Raw genomic sequence first — 18,840 nt, 5'->3', positions numbered from 1 at the left:
GATCGTGACATAAAATGCAGTATAGGTTACTGAGTAGATTAACATGCTAATAAGGAATGTCTTTCTGTAGTTGACAATACTAGTTTCCTACTAAATAATGTTCAGTCTATGTTGATTTTACTTTGCTAATTACAGTAAATGTTTTAAAACTTGAACTGCTCTTGTATGATTCGTTTGAGTTGGCCATTGAAAATTTAAGCGTTTTTCTGTAAGTTATCAGTTTCTAAGGCATCGTAATGTCTTCAAGGCTGTTGAAAAAAATAAAATTTTGCTACCACAATAAGATTTTTCTTCTGAAGTTAGAGAAGGAGCAAGCACATTTCTTGCTCAGAATAACTCTTAATTAATTCCCAAAGATTGTATTTAACCAAGGACTTGATGCTGCACACAAGGTGGTTTAAATGTTAAACATATTAAACAGTTTTGTTGCCTAAAGTGAGAATATGTTGGGAAAATCAAAACTTTTCAGAAAAGCATTTAAAAATCAAGACAGAAAATATAAGTTTGCTAAAGAAAAAAGACACATTTTGTTGAAGCTTTGTGCTTTTGGTCGGCAAGTGGACTTTGATAGGGGATTTGCATTAAAGAAAATGTGCCGATTAATGATGATTGAAGTTAACTGACAAGCTTTGATTAAATTTTAAACCAGATGGATTGACTCTGACTCGTCAGTGCATTGCCTGAGAAATGAGCCAGCAAATTGCTGTCACCTACTTTGTTGAGTTGAAACAGACACAGTGTGTATATGTTCTTTCTGACAATAAATACAGCTTCCAGGACACAAATGCACCACACTTCAAGCCCAACTGACAACCCCAAATTAGTTATCACTGTAATTCTTCACGCATTCAGGATTATGTTGCAAATGATGTCCAATTGCAGAATCCTATCTAATGTTGGGTACTGTGTTGTAAGTTGGTTGTGTACAGTCAGAGCCTTACTTTCTTCAGCAATTCTCAAGTTTTGGACTGCCAATACAAATTTGCACAATTCAGACATTTGAGGTTAACTACCTGGAATGCATCCAGGCCTTAAGCAATCAAATAATGTCATGGTGATTTTAATGGAATTATGAAAATACATGATTTTTCCATTTACTGTTTTCACAGACTGCCCAGACTGTGATGCTGCTTGTTGCTGTGTTTCTTCTGTCTTGGCTGCCTCACCATATCATAAACATGTGGGTTGAATTTGGGTATTTTCCCCTAAATGATGCATCATTTGCCTTCAGGATCATCTCTCACTGCATGACGTATGGGAACTCCTGCATCAACCCCATAATATATGCATTCCTCTCAGAAAATTTTCGAAAAGCCAGCCGCCAAGTCTTCAGGTGTAAATTTCTTTTCCCACAACCCATTGAGGAGAAGGTGGTTAGGATTCGGATGGAGAACTTTTCGACAACTCCTTCAACAACAAATGCTTGAAGCCATAGCATTTTGATCTGAGTATTGTGACCAAGCATGGAGGCCATGCCTGTGCACTTCTGAAATTGCACATCCAATGAGAGCGAGCAGTCAAAATACTGGATCAAGAATTCAAATGTTCAGAACAATCGATGACGTTGCCATCAGATGTCAGCATTATGTTGACCCAGAAGGTTCAAGTCTCAAGGAATGTTCATGATATAGAAATTAAAAAGGGGCATCAATTTTAAAGCATTTGACGTGAATAGCCTGACATGTCTAAAATGTTTCCAGGCATCTTCTGAAAATGCATTAAAGGCTTGGAAAAAGTTAATAAGCGTTCTGATTTGTCTGCTTGGGGCTGAGTGGGTGGGAAGTGTTCAGTACCCTCCCCCAGCCACCTCAGTTTGAGTTATGGAGATTTGGTGAGATTAAGTAAACCACTCAAGAAACTTCTAACCACCATTTTTTTTTTGGAATGCTGGTATATTGACACCAAAATTGAAGTTACACTGAATGCTTTCATTTCTATGGCAATTATAATGTTTTGTATTATTTAATATTGAAAGTTTTGTTTGTTGCTTGTAAACGTGGGTGATAACTAGCTTAATTTGAATCTGGTTGAATTCAGTCTGGTTTCTAAATTCAGTTTGTTTTGATGTAGATGAGATATGGTTGAGTTGAGTTGATTTAATTTTCATTCAGTCAAACTTGATCATTGGTATAAGAGGCTTGAAATTCTAAGAAAGGAAGTAGAGTTTCATTAATCAATGTTGTCATAGTTTCACCAAATAAATTCAATAAATAATTATGATGGTTACTAAACAGGTAAGAAAAATTTGAAATCAATAGCTCTAATCAAGGCCATTGCACTGTAGTTCTGACAAATGGATTTTCATTAGAAATTTCTGAACCAAGTGATTTTGTCTATTTAAGAGCAATGAATTATTAATCTCACTTTGACTGTTCCAAGTTAGCGCAATTACACAGTGACTGTATTGAAGAAGATTAACATTTGCAGCAGTCAGTAAAACCGATTCCAACTTTGTAGAAGAGTAGTCCATACAAAAATTTTGTATCTAGTTCTCTGGGTTTTAACCTAATCTATGCTACTGGGAATACAGTCTATCCAGGCTATTAAAGGTCTTAAGTAAATATACTTGTGCGTTTTCAGTTTAGTTTAAAGTGGACATCCATCTGCTTATGATTTGGCCTTTACTAGCAGTTCCTCTCAAGCCTCAAAGGTGACTTAGTCATACAGTATGTGTACAGACCCTTCAGTCCAACTCATCCATGCTAATCAGATATCCTAAAATGATCTAATCCCATTTGTCAGCATTTTTCCCATATCCCTGTAAACCCTTCCTATTTATATACCCGTCCAGATGCTTTTAAATGTTGTAACTGTACCGGTGTCCAGCACTTCGTCTGGTAGATCGTTCCATGCATGCATGACCCTGTGCATGAAAAAGCTACCTCTGAGCTCCTTTTTAAAAATATTTCCCTTCTCACCTTAAACCTATACTGTCGTGTTTTGGACTCCCCCATCCCATGAAAAAGTCTTCAGCTTTTCACCCTATCCATGCCCTTCACGATTTTATAAACCTCATTAAGGTCACCCCTCAGCGATTTTAATCAAGTAATGCTGCCAGGGTTGATGAAGAGAAGAGACTTTATAAGCCATATTATTATTGCCTGAATTGATTTGTTCACAAATACTAGTTCACCTTTAGACCATGGAAGGAAACAAGTAGGGATTAATGAATAGTCTGAATTTCAAGTTTAGAGATAAAATCTACTTTCTTTCCAATATGTTTAATTCTTCTGCCTACTCCAGTGGCTGAAACTACTTGCCAAAGAGTAGAACAATGTCCTTTAATAACAAACAACTAATTTACCATAGACTTTCCTTTCTGTTAGAGGTGGAAGTGTCAAAAGTTCATACTTTCTATTCGTGAGATGAATTATTCAGATTGTGTGTGCAGAACAGTGTGGTATGCAGTAGGCAAATCAAGCTGTGATTAATATTTCTTAATGAGTTTTAATTCTGTGTCCCATGCAGAGGGACATTGAAACTGCAGAAACTATGGCAGCAGGAGTAAGCACAGCAAACCAGAGGTTTTCCTTGAATGATCTTTACTACAAATTGCATCAGTGGTGATGCTTTATGATGACCAATACTTTGTGAAAGCAAGGAAAATAACATGTTGCTTTAAAGAAATAATACGTAATTGTACATAATAGTACTGAGAATACAATAGTGTGGCAGTAGAGCTGTTTAAAAAATAAATAGACCCATTATGATCACACATATTGATCTTCCTAACAAAGGTTATGGTGTTATTTTTCAACACTTTGTTGCTAAGAAAATTGGACAAGTAAACCCCCACTTTTCCCTCTCATCCTAGTCCTGTGATTTTCTAGTTGCCTGCTAAAAATCACTACAAACCAGAGAGAGCCTCATTAAATCCCCAAATTCTATTCAAATAAAGGAATTTATCTGCTTTCCATCACTTAATTTGGGAAATGTATTAAGACATCAATGAAATTTATTTATATAAAACAGCTTAATCTACTGTGTTAATGTTGTCAATAATATGTAACTTCATTAGTTGCTACTTAGAGTTGCCAGTGTTTCACTTCCAACTTTGCAAATGGCATTTCTTCATTTATTCTGATGCATTTCAGGAATCACAAAGAATTTAAAGCTTAGAGAAATTTAGCAACTGGGAGCAAAAAAACGACACATTTGTTCCCCTTTTGCTCAAGAAAGAAGCACCAGCCAAAAGTGAAGACAAGTCAAATTTAGAACTTAAACAGGATCTATGGGCCAGTATTGGAAGTTAGAATGTACATAACCCATTTAATGACAGGTTCAACACTGCTTTTTGAGGCAGATAAGGAGGGTTGATATTGCTGGGCAATGATAGAAGTGTATTATCAAGCAGGTTCTCATGGATAAAACAAGATAATGTAATTCAATTTATTAAGCAGAGGTGCTCAGTATTCCAGTGCTAGTCTATTTAACTTTTCAATACTTATACCATGTATATTTATATAATTTTTTATAATTGACTCATAAACCACTTGTTTAGCATTGTTTAAGTTTTAAACTGGCAGCTGCTCACATTCAGATAATCAAATTACATAGAACATAGAACATTACAGCACAGTACAGGCCCTTCGGCCCTCGATGTTGTGCCAACCTGTCATACCGATCTGAAGCCCACCTAACCTACACTATTCCATGTATGTCCATATGCTAAATTGCACACTCAGATGAGCTTGCAGCCATTTAATCCTGTTCACAAATTATTGCAACAATTAATTTTCCTCTGCCATGCAAAACTATTGCTTATGTCCAAGTTAAGTTTAAAGACTTTAAAAGTATTTTTTAAATCATTGGATTTTTAATCTCAAGCATTTCTTTGTCAGCAAGTCAGCTGCAATATGTGAAAATATATATGAAATTGTATTTCAGAACATTCTTCGTTATTATAGAACCATATTGGGTTACAATCCACATACTTTGTGCCTTGGCTTCTTGCCCTTGGTTCTATTCAGATTGATTTTATGATTAGCAAAACCTAGTGCTGAAGAGGTTACAATAACAGAGTGGGCTGGAAAACACTGCAGTTCTGGTAGCATCTGTGCAGAGAATAGCAGTTGACATTTCAAGCCCTGTGACCTTTTATCAGAATGTGCAGAGGTAAAACTGGGTGCATGTGTAAATGAAACTTGAGAGGCTCCTTCATTTGCACTTAATCAGCTCTTAAACAAATCACTGTCAAGTATGAATTTAAACTATGATTTCACCGTATGCCTCAAAAAAACTGAATAAATTCTGTGGAAGAAAGTAAGTATTTGGAATGTGAGTAGAGATGTATGCCTCAAGTTCCATATGTAGATTGTAAGACAAAAAAAAGGCCCGAAATTTGGTCAGAGCTGAAAAGTTACAGAGATCACTTTTAGAGGGCAAATTGGAGTGCAGCAGAAAGGAGGGTTGGCCTAGGCATTGTTGGATGATAACACTGACACAGCATGACTGAGAAAAGCTACAAGGGGTGTGAGAGGATAGTGCAAGGCAGACATTCATGACACGCTGTGACAAATCTCCTCGCAGAAGTGGCTCCAAGCAGCAAAAACACGCTTTTCAATAGGACTTTAATAATTAACGGTAAACACCATTAAATCTGTTAGTTCAACACTGCAGCCTTGTGTTCTGTGATTCTGATAAAAACCAGCCCAACAAGTTCTAACGTAACCTGCCGTGGTGGGAATCACGGTGGCTGGGCCCACCTCAGGCTGGGAGAAGCTACATGTCTGCCTCCTAGCGGTTTGAAAATCTCCTGATATTAAGCTAGAGGCAGGTACAACCCATGAGGGCAAATTGCCTGCTTGCAGGAATTTGTCATTTAGGTTTACAATTGAGATATTGACATCAGTCATCTGAGCCCATGCCAATTTGATGGTGGCTCTGGGTTTACGTGCAAGTGGCAGAAAGGCCAAAGGGCACCTATGGTGAAAGCCACTCCCTGTCCTTGCCTCTGATCTCCCTAGCCCCTTCCACTGACCCCTTCATCACAACTCTTATCCACCTCCTGTAACCCATGTACATCAGTGATCCTAGTTCTCTCCCTGGGTGCATGACTGGCAGCGGCTATTGCTCTCAATGATGTTTGTAGGGGAGAAAAAGCCTTCTGAGTGGAGTCCTGGAAAACCAAGAGTCTGGACAGTTAAATGTTTCTGGCTGGATCTTCACCTCAGCAGCAATACAACAAGTACACCAATCCACATGAGTTACATTAAGCTGTGCTCATTGGTTCTTTCCATTGTTAAAAATTAGTATCTTTAAAACTCCATTTAAAAATCTGTGTTGTGTAAGGGATAAAGCATTTTTTTACACATAACAGATGATACTTTTCATACCAGTTGGTGTTGAAAGTCGTATTGTACACCACTGGACACCAAGAGATTTTCAATGCTCTTTGATATACATGAGCTTCTTAATTAGTTCAACGAGGCATCAATGTACCTGGATGATGGACAGGGTCATGTTGCATCTGGGCACTTTATCAGAATGAAATTACAAATTTGTTTCTGAAATTTTGGTATAGAGAACTAGCTAGCACCACTCAGACAGAAATTGAGCTGCATAAACTTTCTGGGATTCTCAGATCTTTCAAACTTTGTAAATAACCATTTAAGTTATTGAAGAGATGTTTGAGCATTACCAATCCAAGCAGGAAAGCTGAGGCATATTTTCTTGGCAATGTTTTCCTAGTGTTAGCAGAGAGAAATTTGCAAACTGAGAACGAAAAGCAAATATGAAGAACAAACAGTTGTTTTTCAAATGCAGTTCATTATAATGTCCTCATGGATAAACTTTTGTAAGTGTGGTAGAATGTCAAAAAGTAGGAGTTCAGACAGAATCTATTTCCATTTTCCATGTTATACTGAATTAGTGAATACAATGGTTTCTGTAACCTACATGAATTGTGTGTTCCTTCAGATAGTCACTGAAAGAGGTATTTATAATACTGCCATTTATTATAAATAACTGAACAAGGCAAGGACTACTTTTTTTAGGTACTACACTACTGTTTAAATATGTATATATTTTTAACCGTTTTCTTGCATAATCTCAAAAATATTTAATTTCGTCTGCTATCTTTGGTTGCCTGAAAGAAACAGCAAGTAAAGCTTGGAACTGTATAAAATCAGTGTTGTTACACATCTATCAGTATTTGTGATTGTTAAAACTCCTGCAAATGAGAGTATTACATTTATAACTAAGATTTATGAAGTGAATTTATGTTTGCTTAAAGGAGTGAAATTCTAAGGTTCCTTTAAAGTATTTTTAATTTATTTCCGATACAGATTTGCATTGTTTAATATTAACATTTTATGTGACAACAAATTGTAGTTCTCTGGATTAATGATACTATGAGGATACATGATTCTACTTTGTTATTCAAGTACACTGTCTGTATTGTGAGTTGATAATGTCGAGCTGTTTATGTTTGACATAATTAAATTGTTCCAGGTACAACAATTCTAGACACACTGCTGAAAAATGTTTTCTTTGTTTTTATTTGCTGAAGTGTGCATGAAAGCAGAAATCTCAAAGTGGGTTCAAATGAATGAGGAAAGGGGGCTGCAGATGCTGGAAATTAGAAACAAAAACAAATTGCTGAAGAAACTCAGTAGGTCTGGCAGCATCTGTGGTGAGAAAGCAGAGTTAAGGTTTCAGGTTTGTTTCAGGTCCTTCTTCAGAACTGAACAAGGGTCACTGGACCCAAAACATTAATTCTGCTTTCTCTCCACTGGTGCTGCCAGACCTGCTGTGTTTTTCCAGCAATTTGTTTTTTTTTCTAAGTGAATAAAACTTGTCTTGCATCTGAAGGTAATATTCTAACAGTGATCAGTAGAAAGACCTTGCCAATGCTTTTGTACAGAATATGATACTGGGTGGTGTTTTGTTATATCTTGTGAAGTGAGTTCCCATTCTCAGTTGAAAGGTACCTATTGGGGCTGAGGGATGTGTCTGAATGAGGGCAATTAGAGTCTTGCCTGCTGGCTAGAAAGCTGGTGATAGCCCTGCAATGCTGCTTTTAGGGAAGACATGCCATAGTAAATGCCACTTAACAGGGCAATGGTGGACATACTCAATCAATCAATGATACTGGGAATCGAAGCCCCAGTCATCAAAAGTTGGCAGGTCTGTTGAATGGCAGCACCAGCAGGGACGTTGTTGAAGTTATCAGTATAACTCGCATCCAAGGCCAAGGAGCGTTGCTAGGGCACAGGTAAACAATGGCAGTAATGGGTTCAAGGAGCAAGAGTCTTGGGGGAGAGACACCAGCAGCAAAGGACGGAAATGGCTGTAGTGGACCTCCCCTTTCCCAATGTCAGATCCCTTGATCAAGTACTGAGGATCCACACCATGCTGACTACTACTCCTGGGAGTCCAAAAGCAAACACATCAGGGTTTGTATGTCATCCTTTCCACATGACCAGACTGTGTCCACCACTGGCTCCATGCCAATGGCAAGGGGGATGAGGCCCCAACTGCCCAGTTATGGGCATCAATGGAACAGGGTGGAAGTGGCATGGAGACAAGAGGGTCCTTAGCCCAACCCTACAATCACCATATCCATCCCACAGCCCCAATTATACACACGTGCCATCAAAAGTACCATGGGAGGATACTGCATTCTGACCAGGCTGTTTTTATGCCAGGAAGGGAAGAAACATGAGAAATGAATAAACATTCCTGGAAACAATCACAAAAATGGTTCGGATTTCGTAGACGATTGGTGGCCTGTTATTCAAAGAATGATGAACATTTAAAAGGAGGAAAATAGATCATCCTAAATGGATTTAGCGTAGCACTTTAAAAGATATTTTGAAGTACTAGATATCTCAAGCAAATGTCCCAAAAATTAAGTCTTTCTTGGTTGAAATTCAGAATTGGAATAACAACTTTTTTTCTAGTCATACTTCTTCAATCTTCTGGATAAGATAGATGTTCATTTATTTATTTCTATAATTATTTAAGAATGCTAATTTAGTCTTATCTTAAAATTCCACTAGCCCCTCATTGTTTCTGACATCTTGTCGCCTTGATTAAGAATGGTTCTGCATTATTTACAAAGCCAAGTCCTCAAATATTTATCACTTTTCTTCATATGGGCACGGAACACACAAGCACTCATAGTCCTATCAACTTTCCAAAAGCATTCATGTTAACTGTCCTAAATTGATTTGTGGTTAATTGTGATAATTAAAATATAATTAGACAACCATTTGTATTATGTTTCTGAATTGAAAATATAACTTAGGTTTACATATTTGTCTTTGGTCAAGATTGGATTCTTCAGTTAGAAATAGTGCAGAATAACACAAGAGCCTGAGACTCTCCGCCTGAAAAGATCATACAGGCAGAAACCCTGAACACATTTGAAAGTACCTGATTCTGCACTTGGAAATGCTGTAACCTACAAGGCCACAGACATAAACTGAACAGTAGGATTTCGCTGGATAGTTGTTTCTCAATTAGGTCAGATAATGAGCCAAATTGCCACCTCCTTCAGTGTATGTTCCTATGATTCTGTAAAATAAGGAACTATAGAATTAGAACAGTCATCCAGCCCATCAATTGCAATTGTACTGTGCCCTTAATGTGGTAAAATGTCCCAAGGTACTCCACACAAGTGTTATCAAACAAATTAATATCCAATTAATTCTGAACTACAAAAAAAACGTTCAGAGCTGTGGCCAAAGCTTGATCAACAAGAACAGCTTTGATGAACATCATATAGGAGATTGAGAGGAAGACACGCTAATTGGGGGCAGAGATGACAAACTTAGACATTTTTTTTGAAGAGTAAAGATGACAAGAAAATATCTATGGGTGATATTTATATTGACTTGGAGAGAGAACTTGATGAGGTCAGTTATTGAGAATGCTAGCTAAAGTTGAAGAATCACCAATGAATTATTGAGCTGGTAAAGAATCTGGCTGAGCAGACCACAGTAGGAATAATGAGCAGGTCCCCAAATCAGCAAAAAATTACAGAAGGTGCCCCGCCATTTATCAATAACTTAACTGGAAAGCCATATCCAATGCAGAGGCAGGTGCAAAATGAGGAAACTGGATTCTAATGTAGGCAAGTCTGAGATCATCCACTTTGGACCTAAAAGATTTTTCTGAACGATGATGCTGGAAATGTGTCACATTAGGATTTGTCTGCTGTATTTTGATCGCAATTCTGCCAGACTTACTCAGTTCCTCACCTCACTGATTTACGCAAGCTGACATAACCAAAGATGATCTCGGACCTGCTCTTGGAGCATCTTTCACAGCCAGAGTGGCAGGTGGAGTTCAATTTAAATAAATGTGAAGCGTTGTATTTTGGAAAGGCGAATCAGAACAGGGCTTATACACTTAGTTGTAGGACCCTGGGGAATGTTGCCAAACAAAGAGACCTTGGGGTGCGGGTTCATTTCTCCTTAAAGGTGGGGTCACAGGTAGACAGAGTGGTGAAGACGGTGTTTAGTAGTTTTGCCTTTCTTGAACAAATGAGGATGAGTTGGGATGTCACGTTGCAGCTGTACAGTTCACTGGTAAGGCCTCCTTTCAATTCCGGTCCACCCAATATAGGAAGGATGTTGCGAAATCTGAAAGGGTGCAATAAAGAATTATAAGGATGTGGCCAGGATTGGAGGTTTTGAGCTAAAGGGAGAGGCTGAATAGCCTAAGACTATTTTCCTTGGAGTGTTAAGAGTTTGAGGACTGACTTTAAAGAAGTTTATAAAATGATGAGGGACTTGAATAGGGTGAATAGCTAAGGTCTTATTCCTGGGGAGGGGTGTCAAAAACTTGAGGTTTAAGGCGAGAGGGGAAAGATTTAAAAGGGGCAACTTTTTCCACACAGAGGGTGGTGCATGTATGGAATGAGCTGCCAAAGGAAGTGGAGGCTGGTACAATTACAACAGTTAAAAGACATTTGGAGGGAAATGGACCAAATGTTGGCAAATGGGACTAGATTAATTTAGGCTATATGGTCAGCATGGACAAGTTGGACTGAAGGGTCTGTTACCATGCTATCCAAATCTATGACTCTAAAGGTATTCCAAAGTGTTTTACAGACAAACAATGTGTTAACAGCAAGCTCTTGCAGGTAGCAAGGTGATAAATACAAGAATAGCAGTGTGGAGCTGGAGGAACAGGAAAGTTGACATTTCAGTTTGGGACTTCTTCAGAAATGGGGAGGCGGAATGGAGCTCAGAAATAGACAGAGGAGGGGTGGGGCTGGGGAGGAAGGTGGGATGGTGATAGGTGAGTGCAAGCAGGGAGAGGTGGGGATTGGTCAATGGGATAGGAGGGATGGATGGACAGGTTATGTCAGGTCAGGGAGGTGGGAATGAGAGGGAGGATTGCACATGGGATGAGCCGAGGTGCGGAGATCTTAAAACTGTGGAATTCCTGCTTAGGTCTTCAGGCTGTAGGCTCCCAAGGTGGAATATGAGGTGCTGCTCCAGTTTGCGAGTGGCGTCATTGTAACACTGAGGAGGTCCAGGCTGGACATGTCACTGTGGGTGTGTGTGTGTGTGTGTGTGTGTGTGTGTGTGTGTTGGGGGGGGTGGAGGGGGGAGGGGGGGGTTGAAAGAGTTAAAATGATTGGAGACTAGAAGGTGGCGTTGTATGTCATGTACAGAGCACAAATACTCTACAGAACACAGTCTCTAAGTGGACACTTGGTCTCAGCGATGTAGAGGAAGCCACATGGGGAGTAGTGGAGACAATTGACCAAGTTGATGAACATACAGGTGAACCCCTGTCTGATGTGAAAGGGTTGTTTTGTGCCTTGGATAGAGGTGAGGGGGGGGGGGGGGGGGAGGTGTAATGGCAGGTGTAGCACTTCCTGTGGTTGCAGGGAAAGGTGCCAGGGTGGTGGGGCTAGTGGGGAGTGTGGAGCGGATGAGGGAGTCACAGAGAGCAGTCCCTACAAAAGGCAGATCGGGGTAGGGAGGGAAATATATACTTGGTTGTGGGGTCAGATTGCGGGTGGTGGAAGTGGCGGATAATGATAGATTGAATCCAGCTGTTAGTGGGAGGATACGTGAGGAAAAGGGGGATTGCCTCTTTGTTTTTGCTGTAGGGAGGGGATGTGAGGGCAGAGGTGAGGGAAACGCAACAGATGCAGTTGAGGGCATTTTTGATCACCAGTTTGCCGGTTGGGTGGGGGGGGGGGGGGGGAAAAGAGTTACGGTCCTCGAAATAAGAGAACATCTGGGATGTTCGGGAGTGGAATGCCTCATCCTGGGAGCAGACGCGGCAGAGGCAGAGGAATTAGGAGTAGGGGATTGCATTCTTGTGGGAAGGTGGGTGAGAGGAGGTGTAACCTAGGAAGCTATGGGAGTTGTTGGGCTTGAAAGAGGCAGTTTCAAGGCAATCCCAGAGATGGAGACACGAGGGGTCAGGGAAGGAGAGGGACATGTCTGAGATGGTTCAGGTGAATTTGAGGTTGGGGGTGAAAGGTGACAGTAAAGTTGATGAACTGTTCAAGCTTTTTGTGGGAGCACAAGACAGCGCTGATACAGTCATCAATGTAGCGGAGGAAGAGGTGGGGGAGTAGTGCCAGTGTAACAGCGGAAAGGGGCTGCTCCATGAATCCTACAAAGAGGTATGCATAGCTTGGGTCCATGTGGGTACAAGGAAGTGCTCTTTAGTGAAATTGGCAGAGGGATAAATATTGGTAACAAGTTGGAGAGGACTCCCATGGTTGTCTTTGAAATAATATCAGATAGTCAGGGCTTCAGTTTGACATCTCCATTCAGCAGCTCCTCGGAACTTCAAATCACAGACTTTGTGCTGAAGTCATGAGTCTTGTTTGAATTCAGCCCAAAAGGTCATTGCTGTGCCATAGCCTCTCTCACTTGGCCACACCTTGGACAACAGGACACCCTGTTCTAACACACAGTGCTATCCATCTCCCTACTCCTGGAGAACTAAGATATTTAGACAGCTCCCCGGAGCACTTAAGTTCGGGTCAATGGAAACTAAACAGAACGTCATTTCCAAGAGTGCAATGTATACAAGCCCTTGTGGTTCCATCTCTCACAGGAGGCCTCTACGAAGCTGGTGGACTTCTCATGCTCCCAGTCCAGAGCCAACCAAGCACAGACACAACCACGGAAGAGAGGAGGCACATTCACTATGCCTCCCTCCACTGCTCACTGCCCAGACCTGTTGATATTCACAATCTTCTGGACTTCATTAATATTAGACTTCAACCACCTTCAGGTTGTGAACTCACTACCCTTTTTGAGCTTTATCTGTTGTATTCTGTGCTACCATGTTCTGTCCCCCGTCCCCCACCCAGTGCAGCTGTTTGTTCTTTCCAGTCTGGCAGTTTGTCCTGCCATTCTCACATTCTGATCACCTAATGTGCACTATTGGCAGCCTCTCTTCCACCAGCATTCCACCCCCACCACACTTCACATCAGCTCTGATGTAGAGTCATCTAGACACAAAACATTAACTTGGTCTCTCTCTCTCTCCGCAAAGATAGCAAGAACCACAGATGCTAGAGGTAGAGTTAATACAAGAGTGGAGCTGGAGGAACACAGCAGATAGCAGATCAGGCAGCAGACGAGCAGGAAAGTCAATGTTGGACTCAGTCTCATTTGATCAAGAGCGAGTTCACAATCTGAAGGTGTTGAACTCTAACATTAGAGTCCAGAAGGTTGTAAAGTGCCTAATCTGAAGGGTCAATCACTTAATCTGCACTATTAGCATATCCTGATGAACAGCGTGCACCTGAAACATCAACTTTCCTGCTCCTCTCATGCTGCGTGACCTACTGTGTTCCTCTAGCTCCATCATGTTTTGACTTCCTCTCTATGGATGCTGCCTGACCCATTATGATATCCTTCACTAGAGACTGTGTTGGTGGGAGGTAGAATGTTACATCAGGAGATAGCAAGGGAAGGACGTGGACAGTGTGCGCTACAATAGCAGCAGCCATAAATCTATCCTTGCTAAAAATCAAAAAGTTAACATTCAGCAGTAAGTCAAACATTTTACTGAAATAATGTTTAGTGACAAAATCAAGCTGGGACAATCACGATTCTACAAAAGGTTCGGAAGAGACTTCAGTTTTGTTTAAATTGTTCTGCTACGCTTTTCTTTGCAGGTTGCTCGATTTCAGACTCCAAGCCAGGCAGTACCACCTTCTGCCGAGCTGCCGTCTCAATTTTTTGGACCAGTTCAACCTCCCAGGGATGTGTCACAAAACTAACGACAGTGCCCAAAACCTTGCTGCCAACGCGACCCACTCGCCCAGCACGGTGTATATAATCACACAGAGTCATGGGAAAGTCGTAATTAATCACAAATGCCACCCTTTGAGTGTCCAGGCCCCGTGATGCAATGTCAGTGCACAGAAGTATGTCCACCAGACCCTGCTGGAAGGTGCTGAAAATCCCACTTCGCCTTCCAGCTTGCATACTCCCTTGGAGACGTGAATGTTTGATCCCGTGGTCATCCAAGACATAGCCAAGCCAATTAACTGTTGAGGCACTGTTACAAAACACCAAAACTCCAGTTTTCTGGACCACCAACTCCTTTAGCATTTGCAGCAAGTCACTGGCTTTATCCGTCCGCTTGACCTTAAGGAACTTCTGTTTGACGTGGGGCATGATGCGGTGCAGCTCTTTGCTCTTTATTGTAGTGATGCTGCCCAGGTCAGTGAAATTGCTGAGCAGTTCCCCCACTCCGCCTGGGAAAGTGGCTCCTGTCACCACCAGCTGGGCTTTCCTCCCCGGCCCTCGGCTCTCAGAGGGGTGACCTGCGATCTGGCAATGCTGGAGAATAGCCTCCAGCAGGTCCACGAAGCTTTCATCGAATAGAGTGTCCGCTTCATCCAGCACCAGGTGGCTCAGGTCGCCCAGGGTGACCAAGTCCCTCCTCAGCGCTTTCCAGAGCGCCCCGGGCGTGGACACCAGCAGGTCGATGGGCCCTCGGGATAGACTCAGTTTCAACTTGCCCATGCCCCGGCCGCCGCCCACCGCCCACACGTTCAACTTCAAGTCGGCGGCCAGCGTGCGGGCCACTCGCTGGAGCTGCTCGGCCAGTTCCCGGGAAGGGACCAGTACCAGGCTGCGCAGCCCGTTACTCTCGGCTGTTTCTCCCACCGCCGTTTCCTGGGCCAGGCTCTGCAAGATAGGCAGCAGGTAGCTTAAGGTCTTGCCGCTGCCAGTCTCGGCCGCGCACAGCACATTTCTCCCCCTCTGCAGAGCGGTCATGGTCCGGACTTGTAGTCCGTTAGGTTGAGAAATGCCCATCCCGTCTAATGCGGCCCCCAGCTCCCCGCACAGCCCGAGCGAGCTGAAACTTCGCAGCTTCTCCCGCTGCTCCTCTCCCGGACAGGCGGGTGGTTGGCTCCGTGTGTTGTTAATAACGAAATAATCTCCTGTTGCCTTCCTGTGCTTCCAGCCCTTGGTGACCAGGGGAATTGGGTCGAATTTGCCGAATGTGTACGCGGCGTGCTGGTTTAGCTCGGGCCGCTTGCCCATGATGAGTAGCCGCCCCGGTCTGGCCAGCCTCAGCGCCGGCACCTTGCTGCCAGCCGCCCGTTTCAGCTTCTGCTCCGCCCGCAGCCGCGTCTTCTGGGGGATGCGGATGACAGGTAGCTCGCCGCTCGGAGCCGATACCCGTGAGCCGACACCAGCCGAGAAGCTTGAGACCAGACTCCAGCCGAGCAGCGTCCCGCATCGGGTCGCCGGAGTTTTGGGGCCCCAAGGATGAAGAAGTAACCTCGAGCCCAATGTCAGCATGGTCCCGGCTTGGGAACGGAGAAGCCCCCTCCCTGCACTCCGGCTCTGGAACACTCGGCCCCTCGGGATTCTAAAATGGAACGGGAAAGCCCCCTCCCTGCACTCCGGCTCTGGAACACTCGGCCCCTCAGGATTCTAAAATGGAACGGAGCGGCGCCTAGAAATGACGCGAATGTTCGGGCGGCGGAAGTGATCTCTCCCAAGTTCCCCCATGTGTTTCTGGTGTGCGGCAGTTACACCCTTCTCAGGGCAGGTTTATTGCGATCTGCGTCAATTTGTATCCAAGGTAAGGGCTCCCTTACTATAATTAGATCTATTTATTCCGCTGGGCCGTTGACGTAAAGGTGATATGTATATGGTGGCCCGTCTGGATCTAGACAGGGGCTCCACCGGCTCATCAACGGAGACTCCTGAGTCTTGGGTATCCTGGGACCCCCATGAATGGACTTCCTTGAAGTTCGTGGAGGCTCACTATTTTGAAATCATCCGGTCTTTATTTTCTGTTCAGTAATCTATTAAGTGAGCAGTACGAATATAGGACGTTAAAAAAAAGAAAAGCCTGTCATTGTAACTCATTTTCAGTGATTTTTCGGTCAACCGAAAAAATGTTGCTCCGATTTCTTTGGAAAGCAGGTCCTGAGTGACCCATGTTTTGTTTTCTTGCTTACACCCACGTCATTTAATCATTCAGCTGCACCGTCTACCTCAGTCGTTGCCCATTTTTGTTCCCTTGGCTCTGTACTCGTTAATTTTCGTTTACAGAAGCAAATTACAGTGGATGCTGCAAATCTGATCTATTTCCCAAATTTTCTGGGTCTCTGATTTTCAGTATAAACAATATTTTGTTTTCTTGTATCAGAGATAATGGGAACTGCAGATGCTGGAGATTCCAAGATAATAAAATGTGAGGCTGGATGAACACAGCAGGCCAAGCAGCATCTCAGGAGCACAAAAGCTGACGTTTCGGGCCTAGACCCTTCATCCTCTGATGAAGGGTCTAGGCCCGAAACGTCAGCTTTTGTGCTCCTGAGATGCTGCTTGGCCTGCTGTGTTCATCCAGCCTCACATTTTATTATCTTTTGTTTTCTTGTGATTGTTAACGTGGAGGACATTGAACTGAAGCTGTGCAAGAGTTTTCTATACTTTAATATTTACGATGCTAGTGTTTATCCCTTTGGATTGTTGAGAAAAGAACAGTGCAGTATAGGAACAGGCTCTTCAGCTCACCATGTCTGTGCTGAGCATGATGTCATTCTAAATTAATGCCACCTGCCTACATATGATCCATATCTCTCTACTCCCTGCCTGCTCATCTGTCTGCTAAATACCTGTTGAACTTTGTCGGTCTGCCTCTACTATTACCCTGGCAGAGTAATCCAGGTACCCAACACCCTCAGTGGATACAAAAAATTAACTTGCACATTTCCTTTTAAACTTTTCCACACTCACATAAACCTATGCTCCCAGTATTTGATATTTCACCTGGGGGGTGAAGGGACAAAACTGATATTACCCACCTTATTCATGCCTCTCATAATTTTATATACTTATGTCAGGTCACGTCTCAGCCTCTGTTCTAGTGAAAACAATCCAAGTTGTTTCCAAACTCTCTACTACACTTCTTTCGACCCTCTCCAAAGCCTCCATGTCGTTCCTATGGAATGGAGATGAGAACTGCACACAATACTCCAAAATGTGGCCTAACTAATTTTTTATTTGTCTGAAGTAGTGGAATTTGTGCAGCAGTTATATTAACCTCTGTAAAGGGCTCATAGGGTTAGTTAGCTCAGTTGGCTGGATGGCTATTTTGCAATCCAGAGGGATGCCAAAAGCATGGATTCAATTCCCACGCTGGTTGAGGTTACCATGAAAGATTCCTCTCCCCTTGCCTGAGGCACGGTAACCCTTGGGTTAAACTAGCACCGGTCATCTCTCCGTAATGGGAGAGCAGCCTGTTAAGACTATGGTCACTTTATCTTTAAAAGCTTCTTTTCTTTTTCAAATCTTGAATTGAAATGAGTAGGCTCTTTCCATGTTGGTAGTCGCACTAATTCAATATAATCCTTCAGTTCAGCATATCCTAAGCTCATCTCTGCATAATTATACCAGGCATGAGCAAATCAGTACTATATATTCTACCTCATTAGTTAACACGGTCAAACCTCAGAAAAACCTTTACTGTGCTGTAAAGTATTGTGAACGCTGGAAATCCACAATAAAGACAGAAAGTTGCAAACGCTGGGGCAACACAGAAGGACATAGTAAGCATGTCAGGGCTTTTAGTTTTTACATTGGAAAGATCACAGTATCTGAAGGTTATAGAACATAGAACATAGAACAGTACAGCACAGAACAGGCCCTTCAGCCCACAATGTTGTGCCGACCATTGATCCTCATGTATGCACCCTCAAATTTCTGTGACCATATGCATGTCCAGCAGTCTCTTAAATGACCCCAATGACCTTGCTTCCACAACTGCTGCTGAAAGAGGATTGTGCTCATCACACTCTCCACCTCAGAACAGGACAGAATGCTTAAGTGCAGATCATTCCTTAGATAATAACTTGGAGTCATGGGAGTGAATGGGTCATAAACACTAAAGAAAAGATCAGTGTTCCTTCACATAATCGAAAAGGGCTGTTGTAAGAAGCTTCTCCTGGAAGTCTTACACAGGATCACCAAGTTATTAGCAGCTTTCATGAATTTTCAATTGTTTGCATCCTAGAAAGTGCACATACACATTGGGGATTGTGGCATCCTCACATCCTGTCAGTCACAATATGACCTCATACCAGAAGAGGAAAGATCAAAGCCCACCTTCAGATATTCGCAAAAAGGACTTGCCGAGTATTAGAAGCGGTGTGATTAGAGTACTGCTATTAGCAGCAAAATTCTTTACAAAGAAAATTCAACCAGTTGGTTGATAAATATCAATGGCCAAAACTTAGTTCCACTAATGTAACCAGTTGTGTGCAGAGTGTGATTCAGAAATTGGCATTTAATTTAGCATGTATGTAGCTCAAATGAAAGTATCTGTTAGTGTACTGAACAATCTGTAGGTGCAAATACATTAACTAAAACATAGAAA

General features: G+C 42.3%; 3 protein-coding genes across 3 annotated transcripts in view; 2 read left to right on the top strand and 1 right to left on the bottom strand.

The window, feature by feature from the left end:
- galr1b (galanin receptor 1b) overlaps nucleotides 1–7,571 on the top strand; it is a 32,308-nt gene extending 24,737 nt beyond the window's left edge. The window contains exon 3 of the mRNA XM_048546241.2: nucleotides 1,110–7,571. Within this exon, the coding sequence (XP_048402198.1) occupies nucleotides 1,110–1,427 (318 nt within the window). The 3' untranslated portion in view covers nucleotides 1,428–7,571. The remainder of the gene's footprint in view (nucleotides 1–1,109) is intronic.
- Nucleotides 7,572–13,983: 6,412 nt separating this feature from the next.
- Nucleotides 13,984–15,900, bottom strand: ddx28 (DEAD (Asp-Glu-Ala-Asp) box polypeptide 28). Its single transcript, XM_048546885.2, has one exon. It carries the CDS (start codon nucleotides 15,750–15,752, stop codon nucleotides 14,070–14,072), a length of 1,683 nt encoding a protein of 560 aa, XP_048402842.2. The 5' UTR covers nucleotides 15,753–15,900; the 3' UTR covers nucleotides 13,984–14,069.
- A 32-nt stretch (nucleotides 15,901–15,932) lies between these two features.
- dus2 (dihydrouridine synthase 2) overlaps nucleotides 15,933–18,840 on the top strand; it is an 88,395-nt gene continuing 85,487 nt past the window's right edge. Inside the window, exon 1 of the mRNA XM_048546884.2 lies at nucleotides 15,933–16,038. Within this exon, the coding sequence (XP_048402841.1) occupies nucleotides 15,964–16,038 (75 nt within the window). The 5' untranslated portion in view covers nucleotides 15,933–15,963. The remainder of the gene's footprint in view (nucleotides 16,039–18,840) is intronic.

The sequence above is a fragment of the Stegostoma tigrinum genome, chromosome 16, assembly GCF_030684315.1.
Source record: "Stegostoma tigrinum isolate sSteTig4 chromosome 16, sSteTig4.hap1, whole genome shotgun sequence".
Lineage (NCBI taxonomy): Eukaryota > Metazoa > Chordata > Chondrichthyes > Orectolobiformes > Stegostomatidae > Stegostoma > Stegostoma tigrinum.
This window is presented reverse-complemented; position numbering and strand designations above follow the sequence as displayed.